The following is a 17,306-nucleotide window of genomic DNA, read 5'->3' as shown; positions in this document are numbered from 1 at the left end:
TTGCTGAAATATATAGTATGCCATGCCAAATGCTCTCTCGACGTGATAGAAAAGTTGAGTCCTGCGGAAGCAACTCGCCCCTACGTCTTCACTACGTATAAATTACAGGATCCTTCTCTGAAGCTTCCGCGGTGCTTCAACGGCTGATGAGATGTCGAATTTCGTGACCTGTCGGTAAAATCGATCGGGTCTCCTCCTAATGATCAGGCCGTGACCCTACCTATCCCGTAGGGGCCAGAGTCTTGGTTTTGAAATGTTCCTCAATCTTCACACCTCTGCATACGCACTGAATACGTTCGAGACGAAGGAGATGCCAGATCACGATAGAATGCATCGTAGCCAGAACGAATCTCGTCACAGCATCCACGTAACCTGACTCACTGCTGAGCGAGGTGTCTGGTTGATAACGATTCTCTGTCTTTAATTGACCGTGTCCCCTTCGGTTGTATGTTCCGAGCATGTCTTCATAGTTGCAGTTTCAACTGCGATTCCCTGTGATTGTCTACCAGAAGAAAGCGTGACCTCACCGTGCCTTCATCTCAGGATCTTCTCTTTAGCTATATAAAACTCGACGTCTTCCTCGGCCTCTGAAACCCTGCTCAGCTTCAATACTTGCTGCTTGTCCTTTGGTCTATGTTTATTCATTTAAATCACTCATGTGATGCTAAATGAAATGAAACCATATGGTACTGAGCGTGGCAGCCGCCTGCAAGAGGAAGCCTCTAGCTTTTGTCATCTCCAACGTCCAGCTTCGCCTTGATGCTATTCAGAGGTTATTCGGCAGCTTCTCAAGAGGGAAGGTAAAGTGTCTGTCGTATGAGTTGAGAGACATTTTGGCAACTCCTCAAGAAACTCAAGTATCTGCGGTATGAGGGAGGGCTACCACGGCGATGTGGTGAGATTGACCACTAAACCTTTTCGATAGAGTCCTGGCCATAGCTGGATGACTTAATATAAAGAAATTGACAATGCCCCTGGCATAGAATCAGAACAGATGTCGAAACACGAGCGCGGCCTAGTTGGTGTTCCAGGTCCTAGCCTCCGGTTGGAATAACTTCGGGAATTACACATCATGTCTGCTTTTACACACTACAATCCTATAGACATCACCTTTCGCACGTGGCCCAAAGGGCGCTTCATACGACTACTATTGGCTATAATAAGGCTGCCTGGAATTAATTTGGACTGTTATTTTTTTTAGACCAAAGCAGCATCATGTTGACGACCGGTATTGTTCCAAGACTGAGACGACAACAGCAGGACAATCGCACCACCCCCATCAAGTCACCCTACCATCACATTTCCCGAGCCTCAGGAAAGCGCAAAACAACTAATACCCCGCAAATAAGACCAATATAACCAAAGATGATAGAGATACCGAACAGAGGACGGAACGAAATGACCGTCACATCAGCAAGAGTCGTTCTGCGTGCGGCGGTAACAGCGAGCGACGACTGACGCCCCTCGCACTTTCACAATCGCCAGTTCACATAGTTCAGCCCCGATGTCGGCAGAATAGACCTGGCGGTTAGTTCCAAAGCCTAAGCGTAGAGCGTACAACGTTCTTTATTTCTCAACAACCTCTTAGTGTACCGACATGATCGTCCCAAGACAACCCACATTTTCATTTGGCTTGCAGCTCACTATCGGACATCGCGGCCTTATATGAGATGTCGGATGTGACCATAGACTGCTTCCAGCCACAGATGTCGAAAGAGTCGTTCTCCCACGAGAAAACGCCGCTCTCACTCAGCAACTCTGCATATTCATAACTGGTTTCGACAGCGCGAAGCAAACCTTGGGTTAACGACGAGGCAACTCCAGACGGGAGAATATATACATCACATCGCCCGCAGATTAACAACACGATAATAAGACCAAGACGAAGAACGGCGACGGTGATCAGCAGTAGTGAGCAAGCACATCCTCAAACCTCCAGCCTCAAGTTTCAACTCCCGCTGGTGCACCGTCAACGACAACCGGCAATCCGGTGTATACGTGCCACCACCGACTTGTCTTTCGCGTCGACCAGTCGTATCTGCCCGTACAGACAAAGAAAGATACTCGAAGTGCAATTTATAGCCCATTGCCCGGCACCAGGTAGTGCTCACTCGACTCCTTCCCAGGACGACATGTACCACATCACAATGAGACCCCCCATTGCAAAGAAGACCGACGCGGTTATTTCCCATCATGCTTCCGAGGAAGTCTCTAGTAATTGAACCCGATCTCACTCAGAAGAACACCGAAGTGCTCCAAACACTTACACTACCGCGCTGATCGCGGTTCTAATGCACTTTCGATAGAATACATGAACAAGAGGGCCATACCGACATATCCCCATCGCCCTCACCGTCCGCTCACGACCGCAACACTTCGTCGCCTTCACATACTAAACCGCCCCAAATGATCAATTTCCTTCCATCGTCCAACCACAAGGCCTCACCCCAAACGTCAGAGATCTGACGGACTCGCTGAACCTCTCACCGCTTGGCCTCATCACGTGTATCACTCACTCTATCCGGATATACCAACTCACGATTTGAATTGTCCAAAGCCTTGCGAGGCAGACGGAGAATTGTCGACGGTGAGGAAAGCTAAATCGTCAAGACGCGCGACAGTGAGAAAACTCAAAATAGTAAGACAGCCGCGTTTCCCGCAAACTTCGGACGCTTACTCCCCGCATCAATCACGTCAAAAACCTCACTCCCGTATCCCACCGACCTCAACCCGTCAACCTCCTTCCCAAACCAAACAACCTCCCCAAAGCACCACCCATCTCGCAAACCATGCAATTCCCAAAGCCCCTCCTCCTCACTCTCACCCTCGCCTCCGTCCCCGCCCAGGGCTACGTCATCACAATCTTCGACGGCAAGGACTGCGCCGGCGCCAGCAAGAGGGTCAACGTCTACGACAACACGTGCCGGGACGGCGACGTGCTCGACACGGCGTCGCTCCGCGTCGAGACGTACGGCGCCCGCCTCCAGAAGGCGGACGTCTACCCGTCGCACAGCTGCGGGACCGTCCGGATCGCCTCGTGGGCCGCCGACGGCGGGAGCGGCGGCCCCTTCAGGCAGGGTGACTGTCTCAATCTGGAGAAGACGGCCAGGGCCTTCGGGTCGCGGAGCGGGTGATTTACTGTGGTGTTTGTGTTGATGGCAGGTGGAGATGGTTGCTATACGGATTGGAGAGTTGACTTTGATGCTGACGATCTTACGATGGAAACGGGGCGTCACGGATTGTTCTGATTTATCTCTGGATAGTGGTGTGTAAGATATTCAGTGAGTTGAAAGTCGCGGGCAGTCTTCAACGGATTTTATTGGACTCCGAGTTCGGCAGTAGTCCAGCGTTTAACTCAACTGACTAGAACGACGACGGAGCAATCATGTGAATTAGTACCGATAGCAAACCGTCACTCTTTATCATCTATCAATCAATTTCAAAATGTTGTCTTGCAGTTCTAGTGATAGACTTACCGTCGAGATTCGCCCTGTGCCGGGTTCTTGGGCAGCACTAGCTGCCAATGAACGGGAATCTACAGTGATACAAGGCAGCATGGCACTTTGCCGTCCTCTCGGCCACACAAGGCGGACTGCAATGGACGACTCCCGAGTGCCTACATCCGATCTTGGCGGCATCGGGTCGGTCTCGGCACCATTAATACAAAAGTTCATGCCGAGCACCGTCAGCATTTGCGTGTTCGTCCCATTCTCGGTAGGTTCCGAGGATCTCGACTTCGTGAGAAGCCCCATCTACTATGAGGCGCAATGTGATGCCAGCTAGCGCCGTGCTCCCTCGAAGTTCGGACGGTCTAGTCGTTTTCGAGATACTCTGAGAGCCATGTGTGCTGAAAGGGCGAGTCACTCAGAAAACGCCATCCCAGCGGCATGTAATATCGAAAGGTGGTCCACGACGCATGTAAAGGAGGGTTCGACGGACCGTCGATGTCGGGAAGCCGGGTGCATCATGTAACCTGACGGCCGAAACCAGTCGTCACGACGTCTTTGGTTAAACCTCGGGGCGAGGTCGAGTCATTGCTAGTCAGACGGGTTCGAGTCGTTCAGGTTGGGTCAGCCCGGAAGCAAAGAGACTGGCCCGAAAGGCCCCATCTCGGCGGACAAGCTCCGTCCCGGTTGAGCTGCCATCGGAAGGCTGGCCAGGGGCCCCGTCTCGGAGAGGGCCGGGGACATCAGACGAACGCTAGCGCCGATCTCTGGGCGAGCCCTGGGCGCGATCTCGTACGGAGGGGGGAACGCTGCACGACGTCGCAGACAGACAACGGCAGGGACCACTCCGGCATAGACTCTCCTCCAAAGGCCCACCGCCGCAATGCCGATGTGGCTCCCCTTTTCCCTATCATGCTAGAGGCCCAAGCACAGCACGAAGAGGTTTGTGGGAGGACGTCCTCTGCCACGAATCGCAAAACAATGCGGCGGAGCGGTGTCGGTGCATGACTGGTGTTCTGGTGTCTCTTTTGCTTCTTTCGAACCCTCCTCTCTCGAGCAGCGGGGAACCAGGCTCGCTCGGAAATTTCTCCGTGATGCTTGCAATGCTTGTCGAAGAAGCGACGACCTGGTCGGTTTCAGCAAACTCAATTGGGAATGCTTGGCCCGGTGTCACGGCAGTTTTGGGTGGCCATGTTCGAACTTGTCAGATTGACGATTCCGTGCTTTTCGCGGATGCTGCCACGTCGATTGCCTGCAGATTGCGCATTGAAGTTCGCCGGTTTTCTCGGTCTCGAGGCCTGAGTGATCCCAGTGGGACGGACCGCACACTGACCTCCTGCGCAATGCCTCGGATCATATATCGACCACTTGAATCGATGTCTTTTGGAATAACTGAGAGAAACCCCTCGTCAGTAACGATCGGGTACTCGTGCCTGTTTGCAGATATGTTTCTGCTGGAGCCGTGATGTTGTGGGGAGCAAACACAGGAAACGCGTCCAGACGCGTCGAAGTTGTTGTTGTCGGACTGTTACGGTGATCATTCATGCCTCCATAGGGGGCCAAGGTGAATCGATCTATCTATTGGCTCTCATGTGGTCTGTGATCATGCAGCCCACGCACCTGGGATCTGACGGCATGACAGATGGAACACCGTGTTTTGTTAGCCTTGCAATCAACGGTCGAGGCAAGTCTCGTTCATGCCCGTTCGCGATGCCAACGCAAGTTGGCAGTGTCAGCTTTATGAGCTGTTGAAAGCCTTCATGTTTCGACCTTCCAAACAAGTTGGTGACACTCGAGCGACCAGCCGTCCGTGCAAGAAGAAAGGTCAGCTTTGCAGTTCAACTAGTTGTTAGCAATAGCGTGAAGTGAAGTGAAGTGGCAATTCGATAGTGATACGCTGCAAAGCCACACGTGCGAGCTGGCGAGCTGTCAGTGACCTATCTCCACATCTGGCGTGGCATGTATTTGTGCCACAGGCACACGGACGATGCCAGAAGCACATCTCGCCTATCATTTGTGTCGTCTACCTCTTGCGACGATCTTGCGTGTTATCCAGGAAGGGTCCAGCAGAGAAAACGACGAGAAGACTGCCCGTCCAAGGGCTCCTGGCAAGCGAGCTCTTGCCTAGCAAGGCCTAAGATAGGGGGAGGGGCGCACCAGGGGAGACGGCCGGGGGGCTTCAGCTTCGAATGTTCGACCGTCCTTCTGGAACAATTCACCAGACAGGCAGTTGAGATTCTGGCAACGGAGGCAACGGACCCCGGGCAACGCCTTTGAGCAGTCCCGTAGCGGTCTCACGAATTTCAATGACCATGGGCGGCGGGTCGACAACCAGGCAGGCCGTAGTGGATGCTACTGCGCGCGATGACTATCGTTGGCCCTTGTGGCTGAGTCAGTAGCAGAATTGTTTGAATCGTCGGGACCCGAAGCCAGTGAACTGCAAAACGACGATCTCCCACCAACAGCGCACGGAGCCCTGAGAATGCTTCTCGTCATCGTCTCACTGTTTGTTCTGTTCTCCTTTATGCGGCAACAGTCCCGTTAGAGAGTAACGTCCGTTGTGTTCCGTCTTCCCCAGGGTCTTTTTTGGTCGGCACTCTGCGGAGGAAGCCCAGCGGCCGTGGTCCAGGGTTCTAGTCTGACAGTTGTTGAACGGGGCCGGACCCGGACCGGGACTAGGACTGGACACCGACCAGAACCACAGGCGGGAAGAGAAAAGATCAGATGGAAGAAGCTCGACGGAGGCCACCACGGGAGGATGACCAAGTGGACTCTCGACCGAGGCGTGAGAGGCGTAAAAAAACAGGGGAAACCTCAACGAAGTTAGAACAAGACCCATCTGCTCCCTTTGCCTGTCCTGAGTCCTGAGGTGCTCTGGAAGTGGCCCCCGACTAACCCAACGAGGTATTCCATCGGCGATCTTTGGCCATCCCTATTTCAGTCAAGCTCCTGTGGAATTGTCCAATGATGAATGTTGTTTTATGAAGATCCTGGTGAGCGTCGAGAGACTGGTAGGGTTAGCCGCAAAACCCCTGCGAAGCTGCAAGGTACCGACACCAACGCTCAGGGGTAAAAGCGGGCCTCGTTGAAGACAACCTGGAACCTTGACACCGGCTGGCTTCGAGACAGTTTCGTTCGTTCCTCCAACACTGTGCTGACCGTCGCGCGTTGTGCAGATCCACGAGACTTATTGTGGAAAACGGAGCCGATCCGTCATGCGCAACGGATACAGGTGACTTTCATTGCTCAACGAGGAGTCTGCTCCGATGCCCGTAGACTTGTTGGTGTGGCGTCGATAGAGGCATAAAATCGCACAGCGCGGCTCGTTTGTACATGGCAAACATGGTCAGAACAGCCTCCTGTTGCTCCTCGACGACGAAGAGGTTCCCATGTGTGTTGTCTGGTTGAATAGTCGGCCTTCTGAGTCGGCCGGGGCTGCACATCTTAAAAGGAAATATGCCCATGGAGACAACTGGGCAGCTACGGCGGTGAAGTCATGATTGCCCTTTCGAAACGTCCTAACGATGTGTTGGTGTTGCTATTTCGGGTGGTTTGAAGTTTCCTGTGGCCGCCTAGAATGCCCAGCTTGGCCTTAGCGGCGCATCGAGGCGTGCGCGAAAGGAATGTCCCGTCTGCAGGTACGGATACATGGGAAGACGGAGTCGGCGACAACGGGCTTCTGCGGAGCGCTTAATCGCCAAAGAGTTTGGACTCATTCTATCGTCCATAGCCGCTAGTTCCGTGAAGCTAATAGATATGCCTGGCTGCGGTCGGACCAAGAAGCCTAGGCAGAGAAAGCTCACGTTTTCTCAGATGCCACCGCTGCCACTGACAAGCGCTCTGAGTAACTGCGCCGGATTGGCGATGAAGGACTGTTTGCCTCGACAGACCGGTGCTGAGGCCGATCCCCGGCGATTTTGTGGGATGTTTTTTTGTATGGGGCCGGGTTGAACGATGAAAGGTGGTTAGCGCCGTGTCACAGTGTCTCTGGCGCATGTGGGACTCTGATGGTGTCTGGGTTTGCATGACGCTGCTGCAGGTACGAGGTCAGAGGTGCTGCAGTTGCACTCTCCACCAGCCTGGCCGAGGAGCACACTTCCTTGGAGGACGATTAAGGCAACTTGAAGCCACGGCCTGCCGACGGAAGATACGGGAGCAACGGAGGGAGAAAAGGCGCGAATTCCACGACCGGCTGGAAGTTTTAGCTCAGGTACGGCTGTACGACAAACCATGGGCGCGGAGCTCAGCTGTATTGGGCTTGGGATGTTTGTTGGAACGCTTCGCAGTGTGTAACACGTCTTCGAGCGTGTAAAGCGATCTTTGTAACGTCCTACGGGATCTTGTCTGAGACATCCCTTTCGTCCTCGAGCGGCCAGGAGGAATGGCGAGACGATCAGTCGGGCGCGTTGTTATTCGCATCCCGGCGGAGGTACGTTTCCAAACTGCAGATTCGGCGTCCAAGGGAGTCGAAAGGCATTCGCATGCAGTTTATCCGCAACAAAAAGTCATCGTCCCGCGTTCGTATGTAAAGATGCCCAGCGACCCCATCGCATCCCTTGAGAGGAATGGTTGGGCGTGATGCTTTCGCAGGCGGAGTGGATGGACAAGGCTCGGACGTGAGGTCGGCGGGTGCAGTGCCGCTTGAGGCGGGCCAGGTCGGCTTGGCGTGACCCCTTTTCCCCGACATGCCATTCGTGGAAGCTGACGCCTGGCCATTGGTTCCAGAACGCGCCGACGGCCCTAAGCCCATTCAAAACAGAAGCTTTGTGGTCTCCAATGTCGGCACTCGCAATGGAAGGGCAAGCAGAAAGGAACGTGATGGCCTGAGAAGATGGATCTTGTCGCCAGGTGCGAGATTTGAGCATCGCTGGCGTTCGGACGGGCAGCATCGCCATGACGTGAAATTTCCCCATGGCACTGACGACGTCAAGGAGCCATCAATCAATCAATCATAAAAAGCCGAGCGGAAACGGAGGTCGGTCAAGGCGGAGAGGGGCGCCGAAGTGTGCCCCGCGGTCAAGTGGGCGGCGGCGAACGAGCCAAGCGACTGTCATAACATGGGATGGCGCGCAAACCGCCGTTGTGACGGCTTCAGTCACCTGACGACCATTGAGGCGGTCCACGACGATCTTCAGAACCGGGCAGTCAATGTCTTGCCCGGCGCGAGGGTTGGTGCTTGTATTGTGTGGTTCTCGCGCTGCCGCCAGGCTCGTCTCGGGCTTGGCTTGGCCTTGGACGGGCCAACAGGCCGTGTCGTCGACTTGAACGTAGTACTGCGTTCCAGTGTTCTGGTGTTCGCTGTGGCCGGCGAGTGAAGCGAGAGCTTGTACTCGGTGATGGGCGCTAGTGCGAGGCTGGTGGCTGGCAGGTTGAGTTTTGAGGTAGGCGAGAGGCTAATGCCAAATCCAACGATCCGTTGCGAGGTGGAGGCTCAAACAAGCAGGACGGCGGCATCAGAGCGGGCGCCTGGCGGGACCCAAAAAGGTAATGGGTCGTTCGTTGTGCGTGGTTGACGTGCTTGGGATGCTGTGACATTGGTGTTTACCGCGCGGGCATCAACGAACCAAACGTCTTTGCCACCATCGAATGCCCTCTTCCAGACGGGAGGCAGAGGGTGCAAACGGCCGGTTGCAGATCCAGGCTGGGGGAAGTCGAACGGGGAAGATGCTGGGTGGCGTTCAGCAGGCGAAGGCGTGGCACGCGTGGTACCGCGTACGGGGATCAGTACCAGGCAGCGCAAGTTGCAACGGTGCACGACAGCAGGTATGTGACGTCTGTCTGTCCTGGTTCGTCTGGCCTGGGTCACGATGACTGTTGCTCGAAGACGGAGATGGCAGCTGTCGGAGGGTTACGTAGTTGGTCGTTTGTTTGGTTGTGGCACAGCATGACAGGCGGGTGTTGCTTCGATCTATCATCTGGTGGATTGTCGCTTGTGCGCGTGTCTGTGTGTGTCCGGATACAAAGTAGGCAGTAGTAAGGTATACTGCGGTATCGTGGACGGTACTTGGAGATTGGTACATGACACGGTTCTGGGGAGAGGCGACGCGTCTTTGGGGTTCAGTTCAGCCCTCCAATTGGGGGCGTGTGCAGTGCGAGGTGAGGTGTGGGTGGGTGAGTGAGAAGGAGGGGCGGAGAGGACAGACATGGATCGCACTCGCCAGGAACAAGAGACATCTGAGTGGACAGAGCCGAGACAGACGACAGACAGAGAAGGTGCGCTTGCGCCGATATGTGGCCGGTGCAGCTCCCAACTCGAATTGGCAACTGCAATGCAGGCCGGAGGCAGGTGCAGATGCAGGCGCAGGTGCAGTGGGTGATGCAAAAAGACTTTTGCAGTTGAAGGGAAGGCGCGACTTCGACTTCTCTGGACGACGCGGCGAGAGAGAGTTTGGCACTGGAAAGACTGGACGAACGAGCAAGGGTCAAGGATCAAACGTTTTCTCTGGACCCCACCACCTTCTGCTGCTGCCTTTTCCATCTTTGCTGCACTGTATTTGCACGGATATCGCGTCGGATGGTTTCCATTGCTTCTACTCTGTAAGCCAACCTGGTGAAGTGCATCTACTGTGGGCTTCTAGATGGTCGCTCTTCCCGCGATGGACCGTCTTCCGTTAGCCTCAGGCAGTAGTAACCCTAGCTAGGCCGATCAACGGCTGCACATGACGAATTTTGGTGGTCCTCGACGACGGAAGCCTGGTTTCAAGGTTGCTGATGTGAGGAAGCGAGACGGAAGGAAGGATCCAGTGTGGACAGTGACAGTTGCAGCCACAGCCTTTGCCTTCCAGGCGAAGGCACCTACCTCACTGGCACCTCAGCACCAGTCGGCTGGAAGGTGCGGGATGAGGTCCAGTGGGATGGCATGGAGCAGGAAAGAACGGACGGATTGGCTGGATAAGGTGCACTTGCATTTTCCACCTCACCCTGCACGTGCAGGTCTTAAGTCGGGACGAGATAACGGTCGGGATTTGGTTTTGGTTTTTTGGGGGCATTGACTTTTTTTCAAAGTTGGGACGACAGGAATGACGGGACGGAAGAATTCAGTGAGACTGTGAGTGGAGGATGCTGACACTTATTCAGCACGGAATATTCATACGGTACTTGCAAGGGACATGCAGAAACATGCCCCTGCTCAAACGGCTTCGACCAGACGGCCGTGGCTTCGCCCCCGTTTGACGCCTTTGTGCATGACAAAGACCCCGGCGCCGTTGATTCGCGAGGTATCCGCTTGGTATCGTCGTGGTTCTACCTCCGTAAGGTAAACGTCAGCCTCTCCCCTCCTCTTCCTCTTCCTGCTCCCCCTCCTCAACTCTGAACGTGACCTCTGCCCTCCCTCATCCCTGTGCCTGTCCCTGTTCCTCTTCTTGTGCCTGACAGAAACCCACAGGCCCGTTCGTGTTCCACACAGCCCACCAACCGCAGGCAGCGCCCCGGCTCAAGTCAACATGTTCGACTCGTCCAGGATGATGGGCCATCCGTCAATCGTCCCACCGTGGGCTGTGATATGCGCGCACGCAGCACGAAAGCGAGCCATCCAACACCGTGTCAGACCTCCGATGATGCTGGTCGAGTCGAGAGTCGAGAGTCGACGGACCGCGAGAGGAGATCCGCGTCGCTTCCATGACCGAGTCCTCCTAGAGCGGCCCCCAAAAAGAATGGGGATTCCAGAGCCTAGGATGCGAGTCTTTTTGCGGATGCCGAAACTATCGCTCCAGTCAGCGGCAGCCTCCCTGGCTACGCAGTACGGCTGTTTGTACAGATTCGCACCTCACATTGACGAGACGGTGAAGGCAACGAGGGCAGGGCAAAGTCGAGGCGAAACACGTTGGCGATTGATGTTCTGAATACTCCGTACTTGGTGGCTTACGTGACGGACGAGACGTCTTATGCTCATCCTCGTACGTATACGCATATCCGGCCACGGCAGCATAACGACGACCCAGAGTTATGTCTCGTGGACAGGTACCGCATCACGTACCTACGTGCGAGAATCTCTCCTTTTCCATCCTCCCGCCGCCGCCGCTGCCAGGACAGGCCCCTCACTTGACTTTCCTCTGCCGCCGAATGTTTCTGCTCCCCCACCTTTTCAGGAACAACCACTGGGCCTCCAGATGCAGTCCGGCACTAGCATCAGCATCAAATGCATCTGCAGCAGGGCCTTGGTTGGATGGGATATCTCCTATCAGCATCTATATCCGAACCGCAGAGGCCGACGGCCAACAACTAAAGCGGTGTGGGTGTGCGAATGTGAGCCACGGGCAGAAAAAAAAAAGGGAGAACTCAGGAGACTCAGTCACTCAGAGACAGAGAAAAGCTAAAGGAGAGGCTCCCGCTCCAACAGCCAGAAGAGACGCCGGAATGGAAGCTAACAGTGACCGGGGATGCCACTACCACTTGAGGGCAATTGGAAGGTTGCTAACTCTGAGGGTACGTACCTCGTCGTTCATCGGCCACAGGTGCGGACGGTAGAAGTGGCTTTTTGCGACCAATGAGAAACGGCGCGTACCTGGCCTGGCCCCCGTCAAGCTCTGGCCAGTCCGCGTCGCGCTTCTCCTTCCACAACCCACACCTTCGAACCCACGATGGACCTCAAAGTACCCGGCCCCGGCATCATGGGGAAAAAGGGGGTGACAGAAGACGATGCGGTACTTACGTGTACCTTCACCTTTTTCTCTCCACGACGCACACACCACTCTCACTGGATGCTGAGCCGCCGCTGCACACACAGCACGTCGTTCATCCCTCCATCCCTCGCCCATCCTCGATCCTTGCTCGCCTTCACAACTCAGGCACACAGGGCATCGCATCTCCCCCGGTCCAGTCCACCTCGTCCAAGGTTCCTTACCTTACACACCCACACCACGACCCACGACCCACGCCCACCTCACGCCCACGCCTCACTCCACGTCCTCTTTCGCCCGCTCGTTGGACTGGTGTGGCTCCTGGTTCCTAGCTCTGGTCCCGGGACTGGACTGGCCCTCTCTCTCACTCTCTCTCTCTCGAAGCTGTGGAAGGAAAAAAAGACAACGCTCACAGACAAGGAGGAGACAGGGTGGGCTGGCACCGTTCGTTCGTCTCTCGTTCGTCTGTTCCCTTTTTTTTCTGGAGCCCGCCGCCTCGCCCGTCTGTCCCTTTTCCTTTTTCTCCTCTCTTGCCCCCATCCCTCCTTCTTCTCATCATCTCCTCATCGTCATCCTCGTCGTTCACGACAATCCCTTCCTCTCTTCCTTTCCCCCACTCCTTTTCCTTTTCACAGTCACTCTCTTGAATAATTCAACCATAAACTACTTCTCTGAATCCCGTCACTCCTTTCCGGGTATTCCATTACGTTCCTTCATATCAGTCTGGTTGAATTTCCACTTTCGTTCAATCCGAACCGACACTATTCACAACTCGAACCTCAGAATCCCCTGCCGGATCCTGTACCACGCTCCTTAGCATACCTTGCCTTGCCTCACAGCTCCTTCATTACCTTCCCTAGCTTTTACAGCACCGACCTTCTTCATAACTATTCACCGCCTCGCGGCCCATCTTTCGAGAATCTACAAGACTCTCGATACCCCCATCAACCATCCGGACGCGACTTACACCGAGACCTTCCCTCGATCATCCGTCCCTTGATCCTAATCGCACCACCACCACCACCACCACCACCACAACCAACACCACCGAGATATCACTCTCATCCAATCCTCTACCGATCGAACTCCCGAGTAAATCATCGCCATGGATACCGAGGTGGAAAGCCCCATGGGTCTGGCCGTGACTCCCGGCTCTGCGACTCACCAAGAGTCTATTCAGACTCCCTCCTCCGCCAACAAGAACAACTCCACCCCCTCGCCGACTTCCGCCAATGGCCAGGCGCCCTCTTCGCAGTCAAGGCGTCCGCCTCGCAAGAGCACCTTGACCCAGCAGCAGAAGAACCAGAAGAGGCAACGTGCCACTCAAGACCAGCTCACAACCCTCGAGGTGGAATTCAACAAGAACCCGACCCCTACGGCCACCGTCCGTGAGCGGATAGCGGAAGAAATCAACATGACCGAAAGGTCTGTCCAGATCTGGTTCCAGAACAGGTATGACATCGTAACCCCTGAGTGGCGCGCCCTTGAATAGCACCGCTGACTTGCCCAATAGACGCGCCAAGATTAAGCTTTTGGCGAAGAAGAGTCTCGAGACCGGTGAAGACATTGATTCCATCCCCGAATCCATGCGCGCCTACCTCGCCATGCAGGCGATGGAATCTGGCAAGGGTCTGGGCGGTCCATTCCTCGGCCGCACCGGACTCCTTCCCTACGGCCACAACAGCATGCTCCTCGGCGGCGACCAGAGCGGCCAGGGCAAAGTTTGTAAGTATCCCAGGAGCATCACAACGACATGAGACTTACTAACGGAAGCCTCAGTGATTCACCACCTTACTTGCCGTTCCCTCAGCATCGGCAAGTGGACTCGCGTCGGACAGAACACGATGGACCTCATCATCTTCTACTCCCCTGACAAGTGCACCATGACCTACTACATCAACAACGAGCAGGCTGGCTACAAGATCGAGTACCCCTTCGCCTACATCAAGAACATCTTCCTCGAGAACCAGGAGGGCGACCCCAACAAGCCCGGCGGCATCGTCATCGAGCTGAACCGCCCGCCCAACTTCTTCATGGACTCTTCTCCCCAGGCCAGCGGCTTCTTCCAGTGCGGCGACTTCACCGAGGACCAGCAGGCTTCTCAGTGCCTGGTTCACCACCTTGGCGGCAACCCCAAGGTCCTGAGCGGTCAGCTGGCCAAGCTCGTTTCCCTCGAGGCCTTCATGAACCGCAACAACCCTCACCCCTTCATCGACCAGCAGCACGCTCTCTCCGTCTCCGCCCCTGTTTCGCCCACGGGAAGACCTTCCTCGCAGCCCAACTTTGCTCAGCCTCACATTGGCATGTTCCAGGAGTCCTGGGGCATCAACAACATGCACCCCGGCATGCGCGGCCCTGGCCACAAGAGACAGCGCAGTCGCTCCGTCCCCATGGCTGTCGACTTCTCGATGCTCCAGTCGCCGATGCCCTCGTTCTACATTCAGCACCCTGGCGAGATGGCCGCTCCTCAGACTCCGGGTCCTTACCTGCACGCTCCTGTGCCTCAGCAGCCTGGCGGTCTGGGTCCCAACCTGAGAATCGACACCCAGGCTGGCTTCGGTCTGGACATGCGCCAGTACCCCATGTCGGCGACGACCGCTTCCCCGTCTGAGTTCCCTACGAGCCCGGCCTTCTTCTCCCAGCCTCCTGAGCCCAGCCCTCTGCCGACGTCCAACTACAACACTCCTTACGGAAGCGCCTTCCTCTCTCCCATGACGAACCCCTCCAACAACATGATTCCCCCTTCCGTCTCCCCGTTGTCCTTCGGTAGCCATCACGAGCCGTCGATCGTTGAGCAGTCGCCGCCCCTGTCCATGCTCGGCAGACCTGCTTCCGCCGACATCTACCCCCAAGGTGACAACGGTTCCTGCGCGGTTTCCGACGACGGCACTGGCCTGAACGAGATGTACTCGAAGCACACCATCAACCTGCCCATGCACCCGCACTCCCCTGCTTTCGTCGAGCCTGGCCAAACCGACCTCGACATGAACCAGCTGGTCCAGTTCGACCATGTGGACCCCAACTCTTTGTCACCTGACTCCATGTCCCAGGTGCCTCAGCACCACTGAGTGTTCTAGACCAAGACCTGCAGCGTCTTTTTGGTCAACGGGTGTTCAGGATATTTGCGGGATACGGCGTACATACAACAGGGAGAGGCTTCGACATGCTTGGAAAAAGCACTTGGGAGGAACGAGGGAGTTGCTTGTCTTGATTATTCACAGCTGGCGTTGAGGAGCTCGATATATACCAAATGGGTTGCGCTTGGTCTACTTTCGACACACCGATGACTACGATGTTTGAGTCAGCTCTCGCTCTACTTTCATCCATCGGCCACGACGAATCTGCATGACGATACCTCTATTCGGAATCTCGATCATGCATGTCTGGCACAAGCGATCGTACACTTGCACTTTCTTGGAAATTTATTTCTACCATTTCGAGTCATTTATTGTCGCGAACAAACTGATTTTGTTGCGAAAGTGGTCATCCTGTCGATTTCCTACCTTCGTCATCATCACACCTTCCGCCATGCCGGTCCGCGCCGAGACCCGACGGCATGGCGACCTAATAATCCTTTCCCCTTCATTCTTCGGTTGGCTTGCGCTGCACATTGTTACTTCTTTTTACCGATCTCTTCTGTCATCGTTCATGAATCACAGATGTCTTGGCCGCAGGTCTGGAGATGAAAATGGGGAAAAGCCCAGGTGGCTTGGGATTTTCCTGGTTCTTAATCAGTCACAAACACACAACAACAAACTTTTTTGCGCGAAGAGATATTCAACTCCGACACACAACTTTTCTGGTCTACCTCTACTCGGGTATTTTTTATTGGTTTGAAGGATATGTGTGGGGACATGGGAAACTTGGTGGATTTTTGTGCTGTATGCCGGCTGCGTATTGGGCGCGGTTTAATGGGAAACAAACCGCCGTATAGCGGCCCGGCAGCGAGAGGCTTGGGCCGGCCGTGTCTCGAAAGAGACGGTCGGCCTTGTAAGTAAATGACGATAGAGTCGAGAGAGAGGAAGAGACAGAGAGAGACAGAAGACGGGCATCAAATCCCTGTTTCCCACTTTTACATCAAGTTCCCATCTGGTCTAGACCATCGCTGTGACGCTGTGATCTGCACAACTAGTGATTTCTCTTCTCCATCAAATGCGGCTGTGACAGCTGGAGACGATGTAACGCCCGCGAAGAAGATGGATGTTCTAGAAGTGATGGGGCCCGGCGGGTGCCGAGAGATCGTTCTCTGGGGTGCGGACCGTCAGCCGGGGGCGGCTCTCTGCTCTCTCTCGTCTGGCGAAACGGCCTGATGAGGCGAGATTGCAGAGTCGGATCGGAGCCGGTGGGAGTACAATACGGAAGAGTACGTATTGGAGGCGGAGAATGGTCCGGGCGGCCGAGACGAGAACAGACCAGAGACCAGACTTTGGTGTTGAACGGTACCGCAGGTGGACGGGACGGATATGACGGTCGTTTTCTGACCGTGGTCTCTTTTTTTTTTTTTCACGTTTCACACGTGGGACCCGTTCCGTTGTATGTGATTTTGTGGACGGAGGCTCCCAATCGGGAATCTGTATCGTGAGATGTGAAATATGTGGTCGGGGGGTTTTGTGCTCGTAAGGCTGAGGGGAGTGAGGTGTCTACTTTGGGGCCGAGCGCGCGCGCGTGGGAAGCGAATATGGGTGATGGGTGGCTTAGGACACGACACGGGGCCGCAGCCAGGTCGTGTCACGAAGAGGATGATGCCTGGTGACGCTGGACAGTTTCTCTTCAGCCTTGCCCGGGAGGTGGCACGGATTACACTGTTGCAGGCTTATGTTGGATTCTGTGAAATGTCTCATCATCATCATCAATTTTTGGGATGGAAATGGATAGACGCCAGCGTCGCATCAGGCAAGCGCTAGTTAAAGGCATAGTCGTGCTTTGGATGTCTGCCTATTTGGCACGTAAAGTCCATCAAACCTCTGTGCGTAGCAGGCAGTCGTACATTGTGTGAATAGTTAAGCTCTGGAAGATTTCGAACCACCGGCCAGCCGGGGGTCGTTGACGAACGGTGCCGGGAAACGTCCAGTGGTGGCGGATGGAGGCGAGTGAAGGGCCCGCTAACACGAGGTCCGAGGCCGCTGGACTTTTGGTGCCGTGCTGGGGGTATTCTGTACGTTGATTACGAGTTGAGGCACGGATGTCGAATACTGCTTCCGTACGTATTCTCGGCTCCGAATCAAGTCTTCGAGACCGATAT

General features: G+C 55.1%; 2 protein-coding genes across 2 annotated transcripts; both read left to right on the top strand.

The window, feature by feature from the left end:
- Window positions 1-2,789: 2,789 nt before the first annotated feature.
- On the top strand, window positions 2,790-3,134 carry CkaCkLH20_07567 (uncharacterized protein; the record flags this gene model as incomplete). Its single annotated transcript, XM_038890284.1, has 1 exon — window positions 2,790-3,134. One exon carries the CDS (start codon window positions 2,790-2,792, stop codon window positions 3,132-3,134), a length of 345 nt encoding a protein of 114 aa, XP_038744334.1.
- Window positions 3,135-13,169: 10,035 nt separating this feature from the next.
- On the top strand, window positions 13,170-15,132 carry CkaCkLH20_07566 (homeobox domain-containing protein; the record flags this gene model as incomplete). The annotated part of the gene is made up of 3 exons (XM_038890283.1): window positions 13,170-13,516; window positions 13,578-13,789; window positions 13,844-15,132. 3 exons carry the CDS (start codon window positions 13,170-13,172, stop codon window positions 15,130-15,132), a joined length of 1,848 nt encoding a protein of 615 aa, XP_038744333.1.
- Between the last annotated feature and the right edge of the window lie 2,174 nt (window positions 15,133-17,306).

This window comes from Colletotrichum karsti, assembly GCF_011947395.1.
Source record: "Colletotrichum karsti strain CkLH20 chromosome Unknown Scaffold24, whole genome shotgun sequence".
In the NCBI taxonomy this organism is placed as follows: Eukaryota; Fungi; Ascomycota; class Sordariomycetes; order Glomerellales; family Glomerellaceae; genus Colletotrichum; species Colletotrichum karsti.
This window is presented reverse-complemented; position numbering and strand designations above follow the sequence as displayed.